General features: G+C 36.4%; 1 protein-coding gene across 2 annotated transcripts in view; it reads right to left on the reverse strand.

The window, feature by feature from the left end:
- UTP20 (UTP20 small subunit processome component) overlaps positions 1–26384 on the reverse strand; it is an 86014-nt gene that overhangs the window by 17173 nt on the left and 42457 nt on the right. For both annotated transcript variants that reach the window (XM_045522461.2, XM_010962781.3), the window contains 18 exons: positions 22119–22262; positions 21421–21500; positions 18889–19106; positions 18216–18360; positions 16733–16820; positions 15493–15636; positions 15248–15298; positions 14994–15146; positions 13620–13775; positions 13135–13275; positions 12556–12693; positions 9665–9804; positions 9326–9408; positions 6628–6917; positions 5431–5570; positions 5046–5202; positions 1383–1481; positions 282–449 (listed from right to left, as the gene is read on the reverse strand). In XM_045522461.2, the coding sequence (XP_045378417.2) occupies positions 282–449; positions 1383–1481; positions 5046–5202; positions 5431–5570; positions 6628–6917; positions 9326–9408; positions 9665–9804; positions 12556–12693; positions 13135–13275; positions 13620–13775; positions 14994–15146; positions 15248–15298; positions 15493–15636; positions 16733–16820; positions 18216–18360; positions 18889–19106; positions 21421–21500; positions 22119–22262 (2535 nt within the window). The remainder of the gene's footprint in view (positions 1–281; positions 450–1382; positions 1482–5045; positions 5203–5430; positions 5571–6627; positions 6918–9325; positions 9409–9664; positions 9805–12555; positions 12694–13134; positions 13276–13619; positions 13776–14993; positions 15147–15247; positions 15299–15492; positions 15637–16732; positions 16821–18215; positions 18361–18888; positions 19107–21420; positions 21501–22118; positions 22263–26384) is intronic.

Consider the following 26384-nt stretch of genomic DNA (forward strand, 5'->3'; position numbering starts at 1 on the left):
CTGCTGACTGGACCCAGCTGCACAATTCACCTGTAGCTCAATTCTTGTTACCTTTCCGTCTCCATCTCATGGCTTACATCAGGCACTTGGATTCCTGGGTCAGAATGCCCGACTCAGGGCTGCCAGCTAGTGGCTACACGGTACTGGTGTCCTTTGCACCAAAGGAAATCACGGTCGTCAAGTGCAATGTGAAAGTATGTCCTGCAAGGCTCCCCCCCACCCCCCCGAGAACTCTTGATACTGTAATGCGGGGATCTCCTGTATCACATTCAAGTCCTTACCTCTTTTAGTGGAAGGATAAGTTTTGTAACCTGATCTTTTCCTACAAACTTGCCCAAGATTTCATAAGAGTCATAACTCTTGCTTCTTCGTGCCTCCATGACTTTGGAGAGGATCTGCTTTACTTCCTTCTCTTCAGCAATGGCACCAAACAACTCATGGTTAAAGATCTTTAAAAGAAAAAAGGCCAAATGGCAATCATGTGCACTCAGCAAGCTATGCCAACGTAAGCAGTCTCTGAAAGGACTTGGTATGTCCAAGTCAAGGGAAGCATGCTGAACTGGATTAAAATCAGACAGTAGGAAATTCTATTAGATTTCACTTTCTTCAATGTAGTTTAGGGACCAACTACTAAAAAACAAATACAGAAACACTTCAAGCTTTATAACAATGGAAAACAAAAGAAGAATACTTCATAGATTTACATATATGATTATATAATATACAAACAGGTACCTTGTTTGATATTACCAAAGAGTAGCCTAATTTTTCTTTAAGAAATTCTCATATTTGTGGCTTAATTATCAAAATTAATGCATTTAATTAAAATTATCAGTCTATATTTTTAAATGAACAAACAAAAGATTATGTGCCATATTTAGGCTTTCTAATTCTACCCCACAAATTATATTACCCAATTTAAAGAGATTGTTACTAATTTTTCATGATTATTAATAAACCGCTGTTGAACATACTTTTTTAAAAACACCAGACCACACCTTTAATTATAACTCATGACCTACCAGCCAACAGCAAAGTGCTTGTCTTATTTCATTTGAGTCTTAGCTTTCTAAACCTCTGCTAGCCTAAGAGATAGTATATTATTTTCATTTTTATAGGCTATTATTATTTCTTATTTTGTGAACTGATTGGTGTCCTTTGACACCAATGATCTCTTAAAAAAAAAAAAAAAAAAACTAGAATAGGGGAGGGTAATGGCTCAGTGGTAGAGTGAACGCTTAGCATGCATGAGGTCCTGGGTTTAATCCCCAGTACTTCCATTAAAAAAACCACATAGATAAATAAACCTCCCCCTACAAAATAAATAAATTAAAAAGCAACAACAACAAAAAAACCTAGAATAGCTTTTCTCTAAATCTTACCTCAATCATTATATCCAAACAAGAGTCTAAATTCCCAACTTGCAGCTTGTTGGTGAGGCCTTGCAGCAACATGTGAACAGTGAAAGTTAGGACGTGGACCTAAAATGAAATGTGTAATAAGAATACAAATGGTTAAGAACACCACACTACAAAAAAATAAGATCTAAAAGTCCTGCAAAGGGCACACTCAGACTATATACCTGTCATTACTGCAATGAGAAGCTTTGACAAAGGACATACTTCTATCACTGTCTGAAATCCTTCAACCAAGTGGTCACGTTGCACAAAAGATGCTTGGAAACACATCACCATGCTTAGAATCTATGATTGTGACTAAATCAGGTCAGTGATTTATAAAGAACAGCACAAGTCTTAAACCTTAAAAACCAACCTGTGAATTAAGGAGCCTGTCAATGCTGAATGCAGTGAAACCTGGCACAAAAAGTGTTATGAAGGAAACAAATAAGTTTTCCCCCTCAACAGTAACCATAGCTGACATTCTTAAGAGCTTTCTATGGGCTGGGCACTGGATTAATACATCACATGTTTCATTTTTAATCCTTGCCCATTCTATCTATGGTGTAGGGGCTATATTCTCAGCATTTTCAGATGAGGAAGATGAGGCACAAAGAGATAGAGCAACTTGCCCAAGATTACATGAGTAGGGAGTGGTGGGGTCAGGATCTGAAACCAGACAGGCTGGTGCGAGAGTATACACAGTATACAACAGAGTATGTCCTGTATCCTGCTTCCAGTGCTGTAAATTATCAAGGTAAACATCAGATAATGATCAAGGCTAAGAAAATACACTTGGCTGTCAATAAACAGATTGGATTTTAAAGGCATAATTTCATATATATCTGTTTATGATCTTTAAGTATTCATATATTTAAAATGTTTGCTGAGAGCATTATATAATTAAAAAAAAATCCTTTTGGGGGATAAAGAATGAAACTTGAAGAGTACAATTTTGGTTGTGTCCACTAATACTAATAGCCAAACTGCTGTTCTTGTATCCCTGTTCTACTTATTTTAATAAATAATGAGATGGACTGGAAGAACAGGTGGTTAGAGAAAAAAAGGGCTACTAGGTTAAACACCCTAGGTGTTCAATGAAAACATGAGAATGAATCCTCAAAGGCAGAGCTGTACTGTATTCATCCTTGTGTGCTCAGTGCCCAACAGCACCTCACACAAAATAGCCATGGAATATACGCTGGTTGAAAGAACAGAATAAAAATGGATACTGACAGGGGCTCCAGTTCCAGGTAAGATGGAGAAACCACACTCTATCCTGTCTCCCACACCGAGTGCAGCTGTAAACCCTGGACTGGAAGCATGGAACTACTACTGGGGAAGAACACCAGAATGTGAGTACCGCCAAATTTCCAGTGAGTTTACCACTGTTTCCTGTCCAGCTATCCCCAGCCACCATGGAAATGGGTGCCAGGACGCAGAGAACTCTACGAGAAGTCCCGTGGCTTTAACAGTAGGAGAAGGAAATCAGGATGCTCCAAGAGAGTAAGGAAATCTCTCTCCCTCTCTCTCTCTCTCTCTCTCTCCCCGTCTCCCTCCCTCCCCCTCCTCTCGCTTTTTCTTTCTTTTCTCCATTTTCCTACATCCCAGCCTCCCAACCACCCAGTGGTAATGGTGGTGGCATGGGCCTAGAAATGCGGACTGCAGCAGCCACAACTCTGTGGGAGGGAAACCTTCCTCTCCCTCAGGGGGGCTGCAGTCCTGAGGGGGTGGAAAACCAGCTGCTTCTCTCCGTCCCACCATGGCCTGGCCTATGCGAGGGCACAGCTGTGGGTAGTGCACGGCAAAGTGGAAGAAATAGAGCTCCAGCTTTCTAGTTGGAGGTCTGACATGAACGGAAAAATTGAGCGTTAACAAAGAATCAGATGATATAAGGATAAGTGGAAACTGCAGAACTGAAAAAAAAAAAAAACAATAACTGAAATAAGAGAACTCACTAGATGGGCTCAATAGCAGGATGGAGATTAAAGGAGTCAGTGAACTTGAAGATGAATCAAGAGAAATTATTCAATCTAAACAGAGATGAAGAAGATTAAAAAAAAAAAGAACAGAGCCTTAGGGATGGATGAGACAAAAAAAAAAAAAATATATATATATATATATATATATATATATATATATATATATATATATATATATACATTTCACTGGAGTCCCAGGAACAGAGAAAGAGAGCAGTGTCAAAATAATGGTTGAAAACTCCCCAATGTGGTTGAGAAGCTCAACAAACCTCAAACAGGGTAAACCCAAGAAATCCGCACTCATAATCAAATTGCTGAAAAATAAAGACAAAGTCTTCACAGCTGCCAGAGAAACATGACGCATTACTTAGAGGAGATGAATGAATGGCTTAATCATTCATCAGAAAGGCCAGAAGGAAGTGATAAGACATTTTTAAAGTGAAAGAAGAGAAATAACTGTCAATGTAGACAACGGCAATATCCTTCAGGAAAGAAGGTGAAATGAAGACATTCACAGGGGAAGGAAAATGAAGACAATTTGTTGTCACCACACCTGCTCTATGAGATTGCTAAAGGAAGTTCCTTAGACTGAAGGCAAATGATACCAGAAAGAAATCTGGAAATTCAGAAAAGCAGGAAGAGCAGTAGAAATGATAAATATCTGGGCATAGCTGAGGATTAAAAGCAAAAACTCTCACACTGCTTGATAAGTTTTTAATATATGACAATATAATACATAAATTATTAAACAAAGAAAGGGTGAACGGATCTATGTGATGATAAGTTTTTTTTGCATTCCACTTGAAGTGCCAAAATACTGATTCTAAGTAGATTATTAAAAATTAAGTATGGAAATTGTAACCCCTAGAGCAATCACTAAAAACTATACAAAGACAGTCAGTCACAATGAATACTGCTATTCTTAGTATGTTAGACTTATAACCCATAGAATAGGAACTTTACCTCAGAACAAATTAGGACATGGAAAGTCAAGCTAACTACCAGGAGTCTGGCTGGGTACTTGAAAAAACAAGTTGCAGTGTTTCTCAAACTTCAGATCATGCAGGGATCTTATTAAAACGCAGATTCTGCATTTAGGAGGTATAGGTCCTAATCGCACGTCTAACAAGCTCCGAGGTGCTGCTGACACCACTCGTCCAGGGTCCACTCTTGGAGCAGAAGGACCTGGAGCTGGACAGCCATGTGACTACTCGAAGAGCTTTTTATTCCACCTGGCACTCTTTTAATTTTTATGACTTATGTAATACGTTCCCACTCTTATTAAACAAGTGTGTGTATGTTCTTTATTGTTCACATTTTTGGCAATACATCTGATATATACTCATAAAGAACTTTATTAAGAACTCAGAGAATATAAAACTTGGTATCATGTGATTTGGGAGATAAAAACAGGTTATGTTACATATGTTACATAACCTGTTTTTATCTCCATAAGGATCTTAAAAAAAAAAAAAAAGAAAATCAACTATAGAGGCTTTCTTAAAAGCAGATTTTTAAAATACTGATTAGAAACTTTTGAATATACTTCCTATCTCAGTGGATGCACTTTACTAAAGACAGACTCAAATTACCATGACTTAGTGTTCAAATTGCAAATATTTGAACTCCAACCCAACTTGAATGTAAAGTATGTAGTGCAATTTACCTGATACCCACGGACAAGGGTACTCCGTAATTCTTTTAAAATATACTGTAGGTAATGCACACCCAGATCCTCTATTATTTTTGCGAGAGTGCTGCGTGCAATGTCTCTGATTTCCTGTGCTCTGTTCTTGAGGAGGGCACACACTTTCAGCAAAATACTAGAACATGAGAAATTGAAAAATGACTAACCAAATCAACAGAACCAAATAAAAACAAAAATATCTTTTTGTCTCTTAATTACTTATAATCCAAATTATCCAAATTAGGATTCTAAATCACAGCAAACTGGGACAGTACCTCTCTTCCTGACAAAAAAGATTCGAAAGTCAGGAAGAAAGAACCGATTTTTGAATTTCTGAACTTTTCTAATTTGTCACACAACCTACCTTGGCAGATTGGTTTCCATGACTTCTTGTGGAAGGGACTGCATTAGTTTAACCATGGCAAAAGCTAAAGGAACTCGAACCACTTCCTCATCATTCACAACCTTTGATTTTATGAGCTTGTGCTCTTCTTCCCTTTTAGTCTGTAAGAAAAATTCAGGTTAAACTAAAACAAAGATAAACAGATTAGGGACCTACCAACACTACAATCTTGTAGTTGAAAGATAAGTTCTTTTGATGTATCTTATATTCATTCCTAAGTTTAGTGTCTTAAAAAACAAACTCAATTATGCAATTTGATAACCCTCTGAAAATTATAAAAAATAATAGGAAACAGAATATTCTTTTCAAAGGAGCAACCAATCAATCAATTAATAAAGCCAAGTATTCACTGATGGGGGGTTAAGATTGCTGTGAAATATTTAAACTCACATAAAATTTGTGTTAATTGGGACTTTGAAGTGTTTAAGTGACATTGTTGGTACAGAAAAAATACAGTGCCTCAAATAAAGGTTATTTACAAATATATAAAATGAGGAAGTCAGTATTTTACACCAGGGATTGGCAAACTTTTTCCGTAAAGGGCAAGATAGTAAGAATTTCTGGCTTCATGGCCTCTGTTGAAGCTGCGCAATTTGCTGTTGTAATGCAAAAGGAGAATTAGATAATAGATAAATGAATGGGAGTAACTGTGTTCCAACAAAACTTGATTTACAAAAATAAGCTGCAAGCTAGATTCAGCCCAGGGGCCACAGTTTGCCAGCCCATGTTTTATACTGAGAAAGAAAGGCTCTGGCTTCATGAGAACACATTCCTAAATGTTACCCCTACTAACTAAGGGAAAGATGGATTTATGAACAGTAGAGAAGTGGCCAAGAAGCCTAAAGGGAAACATACTCTAATTTTTAATAACCTTTTTTGGAAATGGGAGTGATTTTTAATATCTACTTTGGAGATAGAAAAAGTATAAATCTACCATATCAAAATCCTAATAATGAAGGAGGAACATGACTACCTTAGCTGCAGGAGATGAACCCAAAGATAATGAGGTTAAGAGAAGGGAGCTAAACTCTGAGATGTAGACATAAAAGAAAATCCAAAAGCTGATGCCAACCCATATAGTTAGGAGCCTCAGTCTGACTGGACCCCACAGACACCTGAGTTCACACAGACCTGTTACGCCCCAAACAGAATGATTACCGTAGAGGCCAGGCATTTATGGAGCCTGGGTAGGATGTCCCCAGTTATGGTTCCTTGAATATTTTTAATTGTTCTCTCCAATTCTTCCTTATTCCGAGGAAGGAAAGAGACGGACTTCGTGATACACTCGGATTCCTTGGCTGAAGTCCCTTCAGCCGGGTCAGGGTTTTCCAGTTCTTCCTTGTTGTACGACAAAGTCTCACATCCACCTTCATCTTCCTTCTCGTCCTCATCTGTATGCTCTAATTCCATGGCATCGTGCTCGGGCAACTCAGTCACTTCTACCGTGTCTATATTTAGTAAAGGACAAAAGTCACTTTAAATCAAATAAGGAAACCACAAGGTTGTGTTAAGTAGTCTTTTCTACCAACATCCAATAAAAATATCTAATCACCAACTATAGGCAGATCAGATAAGGGCTGAAGAAACATCAATAGAAGAGAGTGTTATGAGGGAGAGGGTATATATAGAGTGTGCGCCTAGCACGCACAGGGTCCTGGGTTCAATGCCCAGTAAGTCCATTAAAAATAAATAAAAACCTAATTACCATCCCCCACCAAATAAATAAAAATGTGAAATTTTTTTTTTTAAAGTGTTACAGTTCTTTACTTTCTTGCAGCTTAGCATCTAATGAGGAACAGAGACAAGTGAAGTGACAATTATAAAAGGGTGTAGAACAGCAAGTACAGGGCACACATTGGGAGGCTGGGGAGAAGGAGGGCCCTTAACCAAAAGAAACCTTCCAAAATACTGTGGTTGGAGGTTTCCAAAAGCAGAAACCCACATTCATGAGCATGAAGAGCATAATGGCAGCCAACAGTTCTCATGCAGAAATGTCCCTGATTATAGGATTCAGCTCATTAAAAATTAGGCAGTACAGTATTGTGGGGGCAAATTCAGATTTGACTCTGCTAACAAGCCATGTGACTCTAGCCAATTAACTTAACCTCTGTGGGAGTTTGAGTCTTCACCAGTAAACTAGAGTTGGCACTTAACCCTACAAGGCTACTGTGAGAATTAAATGTGATGAACTATATAATGTGCCTAAATCAGCCACTTCACTCACTTTCAAAAAAAATGGTAGCTACTAGCCTTTCTTTCTTTACTGGCTGTGTAACTTTGGGAAAGTTACTTTACATCTGAACCTCCATTTCTCATATCAAAAATATGGGCTAACTAACACCTAAGGTTCTTATAAGGTTCTTTTGAAGACAAATGAGATAATGTCTATAAAAGCCCAGTTCACAGTAGGTGCTCAGTAACTCTTTTAAACTTCATTCATATCTAAGAAGAAAAAGACAGTTAAGCAAATTAAGTATTTTAATTTTTTAAAGTTTCTGTTTATGTGAAGTTTCAAAATGCAGATTCAACTGACTGAAGATAAACTAAGGGGCATTAGTACATTAATTATTTAAAACACAAACAGTTCCTACAAATTCAAACCAGTCTTTGCTATTCGTTTTTGTGGTTCTAGTGTGACTTTACAGTGAATCAAAGAATTAGAAAATTCTGAGTAGGAAGGAATGGTGGAGTGGTGCAAACTGAGGGCCAGGATATTTCAATGTCTTTAACCAAAACAATTGGGATAAATACCTTGGCCTATTTAAGTGTTCATTCTTTTTGTTATGTTTCTGTGCTGGCTGGAACCTTTACTCTGATGTTCAAATATAAGCAGTAGTAATAGGTACCCTCACCTCATTCTGGTTTTAAAGCAAAAGCTTTTAATCTTTTACCATTGAATATGGTGTTTCCTTAGATTTTAAAAGGCATCTTTTAATGGGTTAAGGAAACTTCTATTTATTCCTTGTTTAATAACTGCTTTCATCATAAACAGATATTGAATTTATTCAAATGTTTCCCCTGTGTCTATATAGATGACCACATTTTTTTTATGATAATGTGTTAAAGTTCCATTAACCAATCATACCAATTTCATGAGTTAGTGGGGGCTTCTTATTTTTCAATTGGTTGAAATTATCTGTTTCTTGAGTGTTTGTATTTGTCTATAAAACAGTCTAGACCTGACGTTTTCAACAGAGGATTTTTAATTACAGATTCAATTACTTTAATTTTAGAGATCTATTCAGATCTTTCATTCTTCTGAAGTCAGCTTTTGTATTTTATTTTTCTTAGAATTTGTACATTTCACCCAAATTTATACATTTCAAATTTACAAATGCAAAGATCATAATACTACTTAACCTTTTTCATTTAAAAAGTGATCTTTTAAAATTCTTAATATTACTTATGCCTTCCATTGTCATTGGTCAGTCTTGTCAGAGGTTTGCCAACTTATAATATTTTCAAAGATCAATTTTTAGCTTTGATAATCTTTTCTATTGTATCTACTTTATATTTCATTAATTGTTGCTCTAATTTTAAATTCTTATACTTTCTTTGCATTCATTACCTAATGTTTTTTCCATTCATTAAGGTGATATAATTGGATTTCTATGTAAATAATCTACAGCTTAGATTTTTTTCACTCATACAATTTAGACTGGCCTTCTCTATTGCTAAATAAGTTTTTACAAAAATACTCCAATCATTCATTTTAACTTCCTCCTGACTCATTCACTGGTTACTGCAACAAGAGTAGGAAAAAGGAGTAAGCTGAATTTCACCATCTTTAATTCATGATCATAAATTATCTGGGAATAGGAAGGAAATCTGGTTTAACAAAGTATTAAACACTTACTTTCTTCATTCTGAATTTTTCTCATTTGTTCTTCAAGAGTTTTGTGGTCAAAGTGGAATGCTTCTAACACTATCACTAGCAAACTGTTAAAAAAAATTTCACAGAAACGTTCATTTGATGAATAATATCATTTGACTATTAAAAGAAGGGAAAATGTAAAGACTTATAAACATTAAAATTATTTTTTACTAGTTTTAGGTATTGTTGACTTTAACAAGTCTTAGTATCATGTCATTAACACAACATAAAAAGAAATTGAGATTATGGAAAGTCTATTTCAGAAAATAATAAAAAATTTACATTTTAAAAGCCAAACAGAAATAAGAAGCTTGACCATACCTGACACCTAACTTTTGATTAATCTGTCCTGTCTGTAAGACGTGAATGAAATGCTTCAAGTAATATATATACGCTGACCAAGAGAGATGCTTGCAAATAGCTCCAATAACCTCTGTGGCAGCAATGGTTATATTTTCATGCTGTAAAACAAATCAAGAGCATCAATACAGAATAAATACTTGCAATAAGATACATACCTAACTTGGTACATTAAAAAACAGACACTAGGTGATGAGCAATTACAGAAAGGCAAGAATACCCAAACTATATCCCATTTTTTTACCCCCGGCTTGAAAAAAAGATGCTGTCAATCATAGAAATAACATCTTCCTTTTATTAAAAGATATTACCACAGTTTTGATTCTGTTCTACTCAGACCTCCCTGATGTGCTCAAGCTACAGACTGTGAATGATGTAAATTCAATGTGTAAAAGTTGATAAATGTGCCAAGTTAGATTGCACTGCTCAGCATTCAAAAGTACACTGCCTTGGAGATACCTCTTTCAGACCATGATGAAGAACAGGAACTGGATTTACCTTTATAATCTTAAACTAGAAAAGGAGACAAAAAAATATGAAATAGTTTTCAGACTTTGGACATCAAACAGTATAGGACAGTGATTCCTGAGATAAAGGAAACAAATGAAATGAGCCTTATAATTACCCCAATTCACTGTGTGAGGTTAACTGTCAGGTCATAGCACAGGAGAAGAAACCCAAAAAAGGGCCCTGTGTCTCCCTGAGTTAAGCAGGCAGAGGTGAGGCTGTGGTAGCCAGAGTCCACAGGACAGAGTATCAGACAGTAGAGAGCTACACAGAAAGAAAAGCTGCCCAGAGAAAGAGCCTGTAAGTCTTCAGCAGAGAGTAAGAGTAAGTGAGTGAGTAAGAAAGTGACAGGGAGAGAATCACCAAAAATGGAAAGATGAAGCAATCATCAAAGAGCTCATAGGGATGAGAATAGTTCATGTTCCTATCAGCCAGAATGAAAAACCCCATGACACATGGAGCATTAGGTATTCAGGTACTCAGAAACATAGAGCCTCATCAGCAGGGTCAAATTAGCTCTAGACCAAAGGCTGCTCCTGCCTAACAAAGCTTAGAAGTGAGCCTCAAAGGGACCAGACTACTCAGAAATAGCCTAACTGCATCTGAAAAGTATTCTCAGGAATACTTAGGGAAATACAAAAAGACCTAGCCCCAGCAAAGTCAAATTCACAGTACCTGGCATCTGAAAAATAATGACCGGGCATACAAAGAAGCAGAAAAATAACACTAATGAGAATAAAAATTAACCAATAGAAACAGACACAGAAATGACACAGATGATATAGACTTAGTAGACACAGACATTAAAACAATCAATATAATTTGATTCCATATGGTCAAGAAGCCAGAGGAAAGCATGAGCATGTTAAGGAGAGACATGTGAGATTTAAAAAAAGGCCCAAATTGAACTTTTAGAGGTGGGAAAGACAATTCTGAGACGAAAGACACACTGGATGGGTTTAACACCAGATTAGACACTACAGAAGAAAACATTAGTGAACTTGAAGACACAGGGATAGAAAAATGAAACAAAATGGAACCCAGAAAAGGGGGGAAAAATTATTAAGAAAAAAGAAGAATTCATGAGTTATGGCACAATTTGGAGTGGCCTAACATATAATGGAATCTCCAAAGGCTAGAAGGGGAACCAAAATATCTTTGAAGAAGTCATGGCCAAAAACTTCCAAGTTTGATGAACAATACAAAGCTACAGATTCAGGAAGCTCAACAAACCCCTTAAGCACATGAAGGAAACTACACTAATCACATACAAATGGCTTAAAACTAGTGATAAAGAGAAAATTTTAAAGCAAGCTAGGGGGAAAAAATACATTCTACTCAGAGGAACAAAGAATGGCTTCTTTTGGAACCAACCCCCCCCACCTCAGAAGTCAGTAGAGCAGTATCTTTAAAGTACTAGGGGGGAAAAAACAAAAGCTGTCAAACCAGAATTCCAAATCTAGAAACACTATCTTTCAAAAACAAAGATAAGAAAAGACAAATAAAACCTGAGAGAATTCATTACTGGTAGACCTGTACTACAAAAAATTTAAAGGAAGTTTTCCCTCTAGCAATAAAATGATACAGGATGAGTATCTGGATATATATAAGGAATGAAGAGCACTGGAAATTACAAATATGTAAGCAAATAGAAAAGATCTTTTCCTTATTTTAAAAGATCTCTTTAACAGGTAATTGAATGAAGCAAAAACAACAGTATCTTATGTGGTTTAAAACTAACTTATAGGTAAAACTTAGGACAAAAAAGTTGAAGACAGTCCTAAATTCAAATTCTGGTTCTGACTCTGTGTCTTTGAGAAAGTTACATAATCTCACTCATTCTCAGTTTATACTCCTATAAAATAGTGGTAACAGTCCCTACCCCACAGGGTTGAGTTGTGGTGAGGAAGTCAGATTACACATTAAACTACTTAGAACAGTATCTCTATCTGGCATAGTGCTAAAGGAAAAGGCAGCTGTTTTCATTTCATTTCATTTCTTATGAGCCATTTGGGAAAACAATGAGTCTGCTGATTAGTGGAGTTAATCAGAATTAAGTCCTACGATACAAAAATAAACGTATGCTTAGTAATGTGATCATTCCTAAGAGGGGAAATATTTTGTGGTTGGCCTTTGTGAGCTAATAATAGTGAAAATAAAAATAATAGCCACCATTTTTAGAGCATTTACTATGTGCCAGGCACAATTAAGGGCTTTAGAACTATTCTTAAGCCTGTAATGATGGTGACAACATCAGTATGGATGCCACCAATGCCATATACATTTGGGAAAAGTGTGTCATGGTTTGGGGAGAGGTTTACTGGTTTCTAGATCTAATGCCCTACCTTGAGCATTTTCTCATCAAAAACTGGAGTCATGGCATAAGGCATGATGTAATTCTGAAGAGATTTAGAAGACAGCACAATTTTGCCTTCCGTTAGTTGTTTTGCCAGTTTCTTCAAGGCTCTTGCTCTTCTGTGGATCTGTGTTTGATAAAATATAAATTAGTTAATGAATAATCTCACCTACAACCAGCTCCATTTCAGTCTCATGTTCCTTTTCCATGAAAAGATTAAAGGAGTGAAATATAGTCCATGTGTTACATAAGCAAACACCTGTGCCTTAATTTGTTCCAGAGACATAATTCATGACATTTCTTTGCCAATGGAGAGTATTTAAACTTCTGAGGAAATGTCAGGGAAAGGTGACACTATTACTGTGGTTTGCAATAGTACCAAGGAAATCAGACCCCAGGGAACAATCTCCTTCTATGCAACCTTCTATGCAAATTTGATGATCAGGAAGTCCAAGGAATGAGAAGCTCAAAACTTTTTGGAAAATGAAAATAGATCTTTTAAAATGAGACAGAACTATTTGAAACACTTGTTTTATAGACGGGGGGAAAAAGCAGAACTGCCTTCTACCTGAATGTGCTTCATATTCTCAAAGAAGTCTGTTTCTGGATCATGGCGATCGGTAAGCTGCACCAAGTCTTTAAATTCTGGTTGATTTGGAAAGGTTTGAATTAAACAGGAAAGCAGTGTGGTATAATCCTGTTGAACACTCTGCAAATACCAAGTTGAGAAAAAAAACTTTTTTATTTTAAAAAGAATTTGCTTCTTAGATAATACAAAGAAACACCAAAAAAGTCATTAGAATTTTTTAAAAAAGCAAAGCATTCCCAATGCAAAAAACTATATAAAGTCAGAAGTGATCGCTCTCCTTTCCAGTCCCACTTCTCCATTAAAAGTTTGGTGAATATTTATACAATCTAGTATTTTAATTAAGTGTACTAAGCCTGACTGCTTTTCTACAAAACAACAGCAGAAGTAGGGAAAAATAAAACCCAAACCCAAACCCACAGACAGCAGTACTTAAAAGATAAGATTATAACTGCAAACCCCAATACCTCTGTCTGGCTCTTCAACCCCTTCCTCAGTTTCTCCAGGAGTGAACGATGAATGACTTCTCTATATTCTTTCTCTGTGACATCCAAGGCAGCAAGCTTTTTGATGACAGTCATCAAGCACATGCTTGCATTATCACTTAAAGACATGTCTCCTAACTGGACACAGGGAAAAACCCAAATTATTCTGTGCAATAACTATAATATGGAATGTTATTTCCTAATGAAAGAGTTTATAATATTTAGTCCCTGTTCTGTGTAAAATTCTCTACTAAGAAATGTCCCAAGAGTACTTCATATCTAAGGAAGAACTAAGCATAGGGTTGTGAGGAATATAGTAAATGATTTTGAAAAATCATGCTGAGAAATGTCATTATTCCAGAAAATACTACAAAATGTACTCTTTGATTAGCTTTATTTCTCAAAGCAAACAGAATAAAAGGTTCACTAAAGCTAGTTTTCAAAATTCAAAATCAGGTGGTCACTTAGAATGACAGAGTTGGCTGGTGTAATACTGGTTAGCTGCTTCAGAGTTCCTGGTTTGAAGAATGTAGGTTATGGGTAGAGAGAAAGTATTCTCAACTCAGCCAACCAGGCAGTGCTGTAGAATTCCTCATGTTGAAATCTGTTAAGATATATGAAGAAGGAGCCCCAAATAGGGAGAATACTTTCCCTTATTTTACTTAATCCTTAATATCAGATGAGTAACTATAAAATGCCACAAAGAGATTACTGATGCCACTACATGGTTAACTACTAATCAAGGGTTTCATTTTCCACATTTTTTAGTTTTAATTCATTTTAGCAACATGGTACTTAACATATGTAGTTCCAAATCCCACTTATTTCTACTATATCAATAAAAGAGGGCAAACTGTCAAATATAGCTGCATAACTTTAAATACTTGATATTTAGCTGACACATTATAAAATTCACTCTTCTAAAGTGTACAATTCAATGGTTTTCAGTATATTCAGAAGGTTTTAAAACCAAAGCCACTATTTAATTTCAGAACATTTCCATCAGCCCCCCCCCAATGAAACCTCGTACCCATTGGAAGTCACTCCCTTTTCCTCCCGCCCCTGCAGCCTCTGGTCACCACTAATTTACTTTCTGTCTTTATGGATTTCCCTATTCTAATACATAGCTTTTTGACTTTGCAAAGTGCTTCCATATGTCTTATTTTACTCAAAATATTTGCCTTTCAAAACATGAGAATAACAATATGGTATTTGCCAAACAAAATATTCTAAAACTGAAAGAAATTTTAGACTAAAAAATCCCATCATCCTCAAAAAACAGATTAAGAAATTAGGTTGTGCTATTGTATTATCAAAATAAAAAAGAATTCATAAATTTTTCCTGTAAAAACCTACCTCCATGTTATAGAAACAGTTATGCATGACTGGAATTAGGTAGTTAACATCCATGGTTTGCATCTCTTTAATATAAGAGGTGATGACCTGGAACGCTGAGAAGCGAACGTCAAAGTTGATATCATCAAGATGTCTCTGATCAAAGGCGTTAAGCTATGAGAAATGCCATTGAAACCACGTAAATAAAGGTACATAAATTTTAAAGAGTAATAATACCTTTGAAGCAAAAGAGAACTAAGATTTTTTTTTCTTACCTTGACAACATCAGTAATATATTTTAATCCACTCTCAAAATCAGAAAGAGTCTAAAGGTAATGAAAACAATATATTAGTGAATAAAACCTTAACTTTTCTGTCCTTCTCCCTTTGACTCCCTGTCCCCACTCAAGTTTATATGGAAACATCGTATCAGGACCAAGAAAGCTGCTAATATATGTTCCATGTCATAGTGATCTTTTTAAAAAGGGGTGATTTAGGATAAAAATGAATTATTACAGACCTGGAAAACTGTACAAAGCAATTGTCTTGACAACTTGTTCTTAATAACTGAGAAGAGTTTTGCTAGAGGCTTGAGGAAGCTTGTGGGCTCCAGACAGTGTTTTAACAGGTTTTGTACTGTCACCAGGATATCAACCTCTGTGTCCTTAGGAAGAAATATTGAAAGAAATCACATTTCAGTAATTTATAAAGCTGGTCAACTTGGCTTTAATATATTACAGAAAACAAATAAATATGAGTAAGAGATAAAAGTAGTAATAATTAGAAAAATTATTTCATAGTCCTTTAAAAGTTCTTAGCATTTTAACTTAACAAAAAGCCCACAACAGTGTCCATTAGTTTCTTCCTTTAATTCTAATAGAAAACATGCATGGTTTTGAAACATAATTTCTTCTATTTTCTAGTCAAAAAAGAGCCAAGAAAAATGAACTTGCTGAGGAAAAATATACACTTCTGGTTGTTCACAAATCTGTGGTCTTCTAAACTGAATTACTAGGTGGTAAGAGTTATTCAGTATAACTACTAAGGACTTATAAACAAGTTTGAGCCTCAGGAAGACTCTTTTAATTAAAACTGAACTAGGGTTTAAAAATCTTATCAGGAACTCTTAGCTATGTCTGAATATTAAAATAGTCTGACTTTTCATTCAGTTTTGCCACTGTGATCCGTATTTAAGATCAATGAATATCCTGAGTTCCAGATTTGTTACCCATCAAAGTCAGAGAGAAAAAAAAAATCCTGAAATGGATTAGAAAGGAAAATGAAGGGTAACACTATTAATATAATGGTAGATGATGACTCCACCTTCTTCTCTGCCCCCACTCCTAATTCTGTCCCAATTTTCCCCCGCTGGTTTCTTCCACCCACCCACCCACCCTTCCTTCCTTCCTTCCTTCCTTCCTTCCTTCCTTCCTTCCTTCCTTCCTTCCTCCCTCCCTCCCTTCCTTCCTTTCTTTCATTTTATTTTTTGGGAGGTAGGTAATTAGGTTTACTTATTTATTTATTTTTGGAGTAGGTACTGGGGATTGAACCCAGGACCTTGGATATGCTAAGCATGCCCTCCACCACTTGAGCTATTACCTCCCCTCTCTGTTTTCAATTTTATATTTCTGTCTAAAGTCATTTCACAAATACTCTGGGACAAATATATCACAGAATCTAACCAATAAAATTATTGTTCACAAATAAACCTAAAAATAAAGTGCCACTTTAAAGCAAATAAATGTCCTGCGAATTCATACCTGAGCAATATTACCACGATGGAGGAAAGGAAGGAGGAGCGTGATGAGCAGAGAACTTTGTTCTTTGTCTTTCATAAACTTGCTGATCCTAGAGAAGGAAAAAAAGGAGATACGAATGGAAGATACACAAGTTAAGAGTATTTCTCTAAGTTCCACTTCCTGTAGAAAAACATCAGTGCTGAAAGACCCAGGTGGCATTTACGTACGTGTGCGTGTGTAAAAAGTCTAACTCACTTATTCAGCAGCGCCCACTCTTATTCTCTCCAACTTCAGGTTCTTGGTTACTAGTCTATTATTTCTGTAACATCTGATTGTGTAGGTGAGTTATAGTAAACTACAATGCTATAATTGCTTATTTTGCAAGGAAATAATGTTTTTATGTGCCAAGACTTAGCTAAGGCTTTATCCACAGTATTGCAATTTAACTCCCACAACAGCCCTACAACGTAGGGATTATTACCCCCATTTTGCCCAGAGAAAACTGAGGCTCAGAGAAGTTGATGTCACACAGCTAGGAAGTGGTAGAGCAGTCTTTCAAAGCCGTCCTTCTGGTGCCTAATCACTTATCATCTTCTCACTACCACACAGCCTATGATAAAACTTAACGAGTGCATTTAGTGTGCTTGCCCATTCTGTGTAACTTAGAAAACCACTAGTATAAATAAAACATTTTTTTAAGTTCCTGGAAGATTCTAATATAGCATATTTTGTGGTTGTTGAAAATAACATAAAAAAATAAACTTTCAACAACTAAGTCCTGCAACAATTTAGAGTTTAAGATAGAATCATTTTTTTGCATTCATGTTTACCAACCTCATACTTTATAGAAATCACAATTATATACTACCAGGTCTACTGCCAAAGACAATCTTTAAAAACCCTTGCAAGATCTTTTTTTAAAAAATATTTTCTTTTTGGGTAATTAGATTTTAACTTTTTTTGGTAACTATATTTATTGCTTGATTGGTTGGCTGATTTATACATATATTCATACAGACATACAGAGGTACTGGGGATTGAAACCAGGACCTTGTAAGTGCTAAGCTCATACTACCACTGAGCTATACCCTCCTGACCCAAGATCTTCTTAACTCTTAAAAAACAAACAAAACAAAATGCTCTTTTAAATTAATTATTTTTATCAATTATACTAAAAAAATCAAAACCATGATCTCACCTAACTCAAAATTTTAATTTAATTTAATTTTAACAAAATATGCAAAGGCTAAACAAGCATTAATTTAGCCTTATTAGAGATATCTTAGAGTTTTGAAGTCTGTTTCATAATTAAATGAAGGCAGATGTCATAAAAGGTTTATTCCAGCAGAGAAAGAGAATTCTACATCAACTTAAAAACAGAGGGCATTTAAAATACTGAAAACCTTTTTACCTTGTTAAAACAAATGAAAAATCAAATATGATTTAAAAAAAATTAAAACCACAGGTGGTAATGTTATCTTTCAAGGACAAAGATATCACTTACTTTGAAAGAATGCCGAGTTCTTTACTGACTTGTGCTCTGTTCTTCTTCTTTTTCACCTTTTCTGCACTTATTGTGGTCTTGCTGAGATACTGGAGAATTGCAGGTACATGAGGTAGAATTAATCGTCCTCCTATTGTGATAGACTCTGAAATAAATAGTGATAAGTGTACTGATTTTAATTAACTGGACTCTTAAAGGATAATTATACAGTATCTTCCTAATGACATAAAAGGAAGGCACCCAATGACCATGAAAATTTAATAAATTTCAACTCTAAAAATGAAGTAACTTTCTTCTTAGTTAAAATAGCTATATTATTAGCTAAATTAAAATTTTATGAGACCCCCTTAACGTTTTATTTAAACCATTTTTGGTAGTACTAAAAGAATTGTTAGGATAATACGTTAGGAAGAATTCAGAGACATGACAATGAGAAATCATTTAATAATGTCCTGGAAGACAGTTGAGCTCTGGAGTGTAAATGATCTGAATTTCTACTCACTCCAAAGAATTCAGTTTATATATACAAATTGGTATTAATTCCTAGAGAAAAGAAACTCTTTTAATGGCCTAGGTTATTAAAAAGAGTCAGATTCTATCGATTCTTCCATTCCGAGAGAAAAAGCCATACCTCAGAAGTGTAAGAATCATTTGCTTTGGGTGGCTTACGTACCATCTGTGCTCTCTGTGTATACGCATCCAGTTACTGGCAAGCTCAAAACTGTGTCTGTGGGTTCAAAATCTGGAAGGCTAAGAAGGTCATCAGCTATCTCCATCACAATATTAGCTGTGGCCTCAGAGAGATTCTTTGCTGAGAGAATTGCAAAAACATTGGTCAGGATATCACATTCCGGGTGCCCAGGTTTCTGTTTAGCCAGGAAAGGGAAATATCTGCAAGAAAAAACACTGAAATAGTCATCTTCTTTCTCAATATGTTTCTAAATACACGTTCCATGTGAATGTTCACACTGAGCTTAATGAACACATAAATGTGCTTATGTGTGCATATGAATGTTAATGAGATTACTCAAAAGGGAAATTACTTTAAAATCTAAAATTTGATATATAATAATTCTAGGCACCTTACATTGTAAGGTGTATGTATATTTCTTACTTAATCCTCATAACACCTCTATGAGGTAGTATCATTATCCCCTAATTTACAGATGAAGAAACAGAACTGTCCAAAGCCACTGAGCTAGTAAGTGGTAGGACGGTATATCTGAACCGCAGTCTAAGCCCTTCTGAAAGAAATGTATTGAAAACATGCTATTTTTCAATTACAAGACTTCTGGAATGTGAAAAAAAAAAAGTACTACAATATGGGAATCAGGAGTACAGACCAAACAAACATTTGCTGTGTTAGAATACGCAACACTCAGAGACTGGGATCATCTGTCAAGGGAGGGGGATGAATTCATCACCAGTAGTGAAAGACTCACACAACAGATATCCTAAAAGGGCAGAGAACACAAAGGCTTTCCAGCAATGGGCAAGCTGGCAATTGTTTTACAGCCAGAGAGGCAATCCAAGTAATTCGTAGAAAGGCCAAACTCAATAGCTTGGCTTTGCCAATTCATCATTGCTGGAAAAAGAGCTCAAGCACTTTAACATACCTTGTCCTGACAAACCGAAAGAAAAGTTCTAAGAGGTTATATTCACGCATCTTTGTTCAACAGATACTGGGGATAGTAATGGGCAGGCACCAAGCAAGGTACTTTACATATTATCATCTCCATTGTCAATGAGGGAGAAACTGCAGAAGAGAATGCAGTGGCATCCAATGACATGGATCTGTACTTGAGTAAGGACCCGACTAATATAAAACTGAGCCACTGTTACAAAGGATGAAGGACTTTGGATGAGAGTTCTTCATGGCTTATTTGGATAACAATGGCACTACTGTAAAACATTTCTCAAGTATGCCTATGAAGTGCTGTTTATAAATGTTCAGTGAGAAAACAAGATACGAAATTGCTTTCTCAAATTGAGAAATAAATGAAAAGAATACTTCTGATTAGTAAAAATAAAACAAGCTTTCCTGAGGAAGATAACATTAAGATACTCGGTTTGTTTTTGAAGACTATTTAATGACACAGGGAAATTCATGACATAATATACACACACACACACAAAATCAAAGGCTAGTTACACTATGATCCCAATTTTGTAAAAACTGATGCCAAGATTTTAACATCATTCAATCAGTAATAAGACATTTTCTTTTATTCTATCTTTCATTCTTCAAATTAGATCAGGGTAAATTTTACATCTATTTCCATCACTGAGATAAACAACATAGGTAAAGTTTCCACACTCTTTAGCGAATATGCATTTGGTCTGTAACACAGCATCTCTGAACCAGCAGTAGATAAGGCTCATACTGTCCTCAAAAGGATGCTAATTTGTGACCATGAGTACTGTATGCATATTTAAGTGGAGTTTTACAAAGGAAACAATGATCTAGAAAAATCCAGAAAGCTTGTGAAATTTTTTATTTTAAGTGGGAATTAGGAAAAAGACATAGATGCTAATTACAAATCAGCTTTTATTTTTAAACAAGCATGCAGAAAATGGTAATATTTAGGTGATGACATAACTACTAGCGTGTTTCACATCTTTTCCCTTTTCCAGGTCAAATCAAACTGCTAACACAATTACTGCACATTGGAAAAATGGACATATCAATTCCAATACAACTAATTTTCAAGTTTTAATAAAACTGTAAAAATAGCAAAAAATGTATACGTTTTGATATAATACATACTCTACAACTTTAATTTATACTAAATTGCAAAATGTTATTTTACCCATTTTTTTTTTCCCTTTTTTATTGTTATAAATAATTCAGACACTCCAAACATGTATCATGAAGAGTCTCTCTTCCCGACTCTGGCCCACTGAACCTCCACATGCTATGGTGACACTGACAGTTTCTCATGTACCCTTCAATATATTTTCTAGTTTATTTTACATTTACACACATGTATATGCACATATAAAAGCATTTTTCCTGGATCACTCTCTTCCTACGGTTCAGCAACTTGTATTTTTTTTAAACTATGTATTTTGAGATACAACTACCTTGATCTCTTTAAGTACACTAAAAGTAGTTCACTGTATGGAAAGAGCCTAAATTACATTATCAGTTCCCTTGACTAGTTTTCTCTAAATTGGTCTGGAGAAAAAAAGAAAAACATTATACCTTGCATTTCTGCTCCAGATACTAATTAGTTTCAGCAGAGGAGTAGGAGAATACTGACTCTCAGATCCAAGTCTGCTGATCTAGGACACAAAACAAAAATGCAACACAGAATAAAAACAAATACAGAATTGCAGGGGGTAAGAAACAACCACCACCACCACCAAAAAGCAGAGTAAGAAGAGAAATCACACCAGAAGACAAAAGAGCCGAGGGACAGAGATGAACATTTAAAGCACAAACTGAGCAGTAAAAAAAAATCTTTCCTAAAATCAAGTCTCTTTTATAGTCTTAGCTATAACTACACGAGTTATCATCACCAAGTGGGTGACAACCAGAGAAATCAAACAAGGAAATAAGTGACAAAAAAGCCCCGTGTATTTTCCCTCATGCTTGTCAAAGCCCAGAAGAACATTATGTGAGGTGCTACAGAAGTTATGTCACATTTGCTTAAGAGACACAATCACATTCAAATTTGCCTTGAGAATAAATGTCATGGTATTGCAGAAACTAGCTCTTGAATTTTAGGTGGTAGTGGAGGCAAAGAAAAGTGTTCTGAAAGTTCTAGAAACAAAGAAGGGCTTGCTGTGAAAGAAAAGACCAGCATAGGTGTTCGTGTCTGAGTGGAGCCTGTGCCAGCAGAGCAGTAGTAAAGGAAGAATCAGGAGGAGTCCGGGCAGAATGGAGAAATCAAGGTTTACCTGGGGCCAAACTGCACCATGAAACACAGCATCAATTTCTTCTGTTCTGAACTGATAGGACTCCCAATCCAAAAAGATGTCAGTTACCATTTTGATTCCAAGACGTCTTAAATTTTTCAGTGGGTTAATAAACCTTAGCTGTATCTGTAAAATAAAGATCTTCTATTAAAAAAAGTATCATTTTAATCCCTGACTCCTTGGGGAAGCACTCTTGCTCAGATGGCTAAGAATCAAATCGGAAATCCTGCTATTAAGCCTACTGACTCTGGCAGTGATTCACATGGAAACGTCCGCTGAGCAAGTAAGACATACTGCTTTTCTCACTGCACAAAAAGGGAGAGCAGATTCTTAAAAATATCAAATGGTGAGATGCATTCTATGACCATTGCCCAGTAAAATCACACCTGAGTGTCCTTAGTTTGGGAGCAGCTGTTTGGTATTCTACATTGTTTTACTTTTTCCTTCAAGCAATTGTCTCAATTATAAAATTCTGATTTCTTCCCATGAACAGAACACTCTAAAAGACCCTTTTTTTTTTGCTATCACAATGCCTTGGATTAGGAAAAAAAAATTATATCTTTATTTCAAATGAAAGCCACTTTTAGTTTTCATGTTTATGTTATTATTACTTTTACCTTTTTTAAGATTAGGAGTTTTCAATTATTCTTGTTAAAATTAGTCTAGGGGACTAAAGAATTTATGGTCTCTCTATATAGTGGAATACTCTGTGCAGTAAAAGAGAATGAAGTGACTGAATTAAGGCATGGGAAGATCTCAAAATATACAGCTCAGAGGAGAGGGGATAGCTCAAATGATAAAGCACATGCTTAGCATGCATGAGGTCCTGGGTTCAATCCCCAGTACCTCTTCCAAAAAATAAATAAGCCTAAATACCTTCCCTGGCCTGGCGGGGAGGGGAGTATACAGCTCAAAGAAAAATACAATTTGGATAAAAATGATTTGTCTTTTTAGAAGCATTAAGGCTGGAGTGGGTGGATATCTGAATTACCAGCAAATTTCTCTTATTAACAGATACTGCTATTTCCACTGGTATCTCCTTCCCTGTGAGTTATAAAATTATAGATTGTGCAATAAATTTGTTTAGATTCAGAGTGAAAAAATACATGGAGCCTCTACCAATGGATCCAATGGCATGGTAGCCATAGTCCTGACTCAGCTGAAAATCTTCCTGAAGGAAAATTTATTACAATATATGAGAGAAATAAAATGCCAATGATATTTGACAGCAGAAGAATTACTCTAAATCTGATATGGAAGATGCAGAATTTCCCCTGGATCTTAAAGGATGAAGAGGTTAAGGCCAGGCAAAAGAGAGAGAAAGGCCTCACAGAGATTTGTCCCAAGCACAGAATGCTGTAAAAATAAAACAGACGGGGAAAGATTCATTCCCTACTTGTTTTTCCACTTGATTAACATACTGTGAGGTCTGGATATGTAAGTGACAACTTATTTTTTACATATGACCTTAATTATTGACATTAACATCTATAAACCACCCTAAAATATATGAAGACCACACAAATGCTCTAACATAATGAATATCAAGTCTTATGGCCAAGCTATCATGAAGAAAACCAATACGGAAGTGACTTGTCCTAAGAACCTGATAATCTGATCAACAGAAGTATTTGAATCTGAAACTGTATGTTTTAAATTCAAGAGAACATGAACAAGGACACCATTAACTAGCTGTGCAAGTCTGAGGAATCATGTTTCTACCATTTACTTCTGGCTAGTTATCTCACTATTCAAGCCACAAAGACAGAGGAAATGACAGGCAAGCACAAGAAGGTGGTACAGCTACAAGCAACTCTGTCCCACTTCAATTCTACTGGCAATAGTTTCGCTGTCAACTGTATCACGTTTGGGGAAAGATGAAATAAAACTATTACTGGTAATTTGAAAAAGCATGGTACCATGAGCCCCTGGAGCAATAAGAAACTAACCTTGGCAAACATGACATCGAATCAGACCCCATCTCCCTTCCCCTATTCCCATCAGCCCCCTCCCATCAAGGACGACCTGCATGTTCTAGTCTCTTTGGTAACTGCAGTGCCTGGTCCACTCAGTAATTGTTGAATAAACTGGAGAAAAAGCCTGAAAATGAGCAACTGCAGACTTTACTTCCCAGAGGAACAGTCAATACGATTGAGTTTATGGACATTTACAAGTTACTTCATTGCTAAATGTACCAAAAAACAAAAACAAAAACCCCCAAACCCAAGCCCAAACAATCCTCAAGAACTCACAATACATATATTTCAATGTCAGCCAATGCCCCGGAGGAGCTGAAAGACACAAAAAAGTAAATGTGTAACTTAGCTCAACCACACAAATGTAGAACTTTAACTCACTTGAGTAATACTACTGTGCAATAATTCATTACAGCACCTCAAGGAATTCCATGGACTTGTCTAAGGAGTTTAAAAAAGAAAAAAAAAAAGGAGAGAAAAGAAAAGAAAGCTCCTATCTGTGAAGAAGGCTAGCACCTCACTAACTAATGAAGCGTGAAATTGCATAAATGATCCCTTGGGTTACCGACTGTTGACCCAGGAATAAGGCTGCATTACTGAGTAACTTCTAAGTTAACTGGAAAGGTGGGAAGTCAGAGGACTTAACAGAGGGTTTATAAAACCTCTAACCTTTCATGATTTAACACACCCACATATAGGTAGTCACAATCACTAACTATAAGGCAAAAACTAAAATTCTCACATAATTCTTTCTATGGTCCTGAAATGTTATGTTCTCACATAACAGAGAAAAAATTTTCTAAGACCCCCCCCCCCTTGTCAGCTTCCACTCCTGGTCCCCCCATAGCCTCTTTTCCACAAAGCAAAGTGATATTTTTTGACCCCCACCTTACATGATTCTTCCTGCTCCTTGTGCTCAAGCCACCTTGGCCTTCTGTCTCTTCTTAGGATGTGTCAAGGTTGTTCTGCCTGAGGGACTTTATGCTGCTAGTCATTTTCTCTGTCTGGAATGTTCTTCCAATGGCGGGACAGGTGTATGTCCAAATATTACCTCTTTAGAGAGGACTCTGAACACCCTAGTAAAAGCAGCAGCCGTCTACCTCCAGTTTGGTCGCTTCCCACCACGTCCCTTCATTCTGTTTCAATTCTTTACAATGTCATGTCTCTCTTTAACACGCTCATGCTTTCCTCTATTTCTGTGTCTATATGGAGCATATTTCTGATGGCTGTTTTAATATCCTTGTCTCCTTCTGTATCGTTTCTGGGTCTGCTTCTAACCACTGGTTTTTCTCCTTATTCTGGGCACAATCTTCCTGTTTCTTTGCAAGCCAGGCATTACCTCACTGGCTGTCAAACACTGTGAATTCCAGTTTCATTTAAATCATCTAAAAGTTTTGAGCTTTGTTCTGGGATGCAGTTAATTTCCTTAGAAAAAGTTTGACCTTTTTAAGCTCTGTTAGGTGGTGTCACGGCAGCCTTTATTCCTGGGCAAATCTGGCTCCAATATTGAGACAACCCCCTCCCAAGGACTCTTCCTGATGCCCCAGGTCTTACGAGGTTTCTGCTCTGGCTGTTGGCAGCATGAGTTGCTCCCAGCCCTGTGTTAGTCAGAGGACTGTTCTGCCTGCTCCTTTTTGGTGGCTTTGCCACTTCTAGTCAAGGTGCAGTAACAGGGACCAGACTTAGCTTTCCCTCTCAAGACACTAAAAATCAAACAGAATAAATGGAACAATGATTTCTAGACACTGGACAGCAGGCAGCAGAGGAAAGCAACCCCAGAGAGAGAGAAACACATGAGGGGAGCCTACACATTCCCCAGCTTCTTGCCTGGAGTTTCAAGCCCTGTTGTGGGAAGGAAGAGCCCAGGCAGAGTCCAACAATCTTCCTAAAAGGAGGAGACAGAGTTGTGCGACTTGGGGAGGTCAAGGTGGCTAGAATTCACAGGGCAGAGCACTGGAGAGGAGAGAGCACCACAGAGAATGAATTTCAGAGAACTGCAGAGGGACTCCTGAATTTATTTTCCTCTTAGAACTTACCACCTGACATTTTTCTAATTATTTATGCACTTACTTATAATTTTCTCCCCAAGATACTGAGTCCTTACTGTCTCGTTCTCCTACAACAATGTCTGACAGATAGTGGGTGTGAAATAAGTTTTACTGAATAATTAAAGGGGCAGGAACTTTTGTTTGCTTTGTTGGCTGTTTCACCCTAGTGCTTAGTACAGTGCCTGACACACAGTAAGGGCTCAATAAGGGCTCAATTATTTGCT

Source organism: Camelus bactrianus, chromosome 12 (genome assembly GCF_048773025.1).
Source record: "Camelus bactrianus isolate YW-2024 breed Bactrian camel chromosome 12, ASM4877302v1, whole genome shotgun sequence".
In the NCBI taxonomy this organism is placed as follows: domain Eukaryota; kingdom Metazoa; phylum Chordata; class Mammalia; order Artiodactyla; family Camelidae; genus Camelus; species Camelus bactrianus.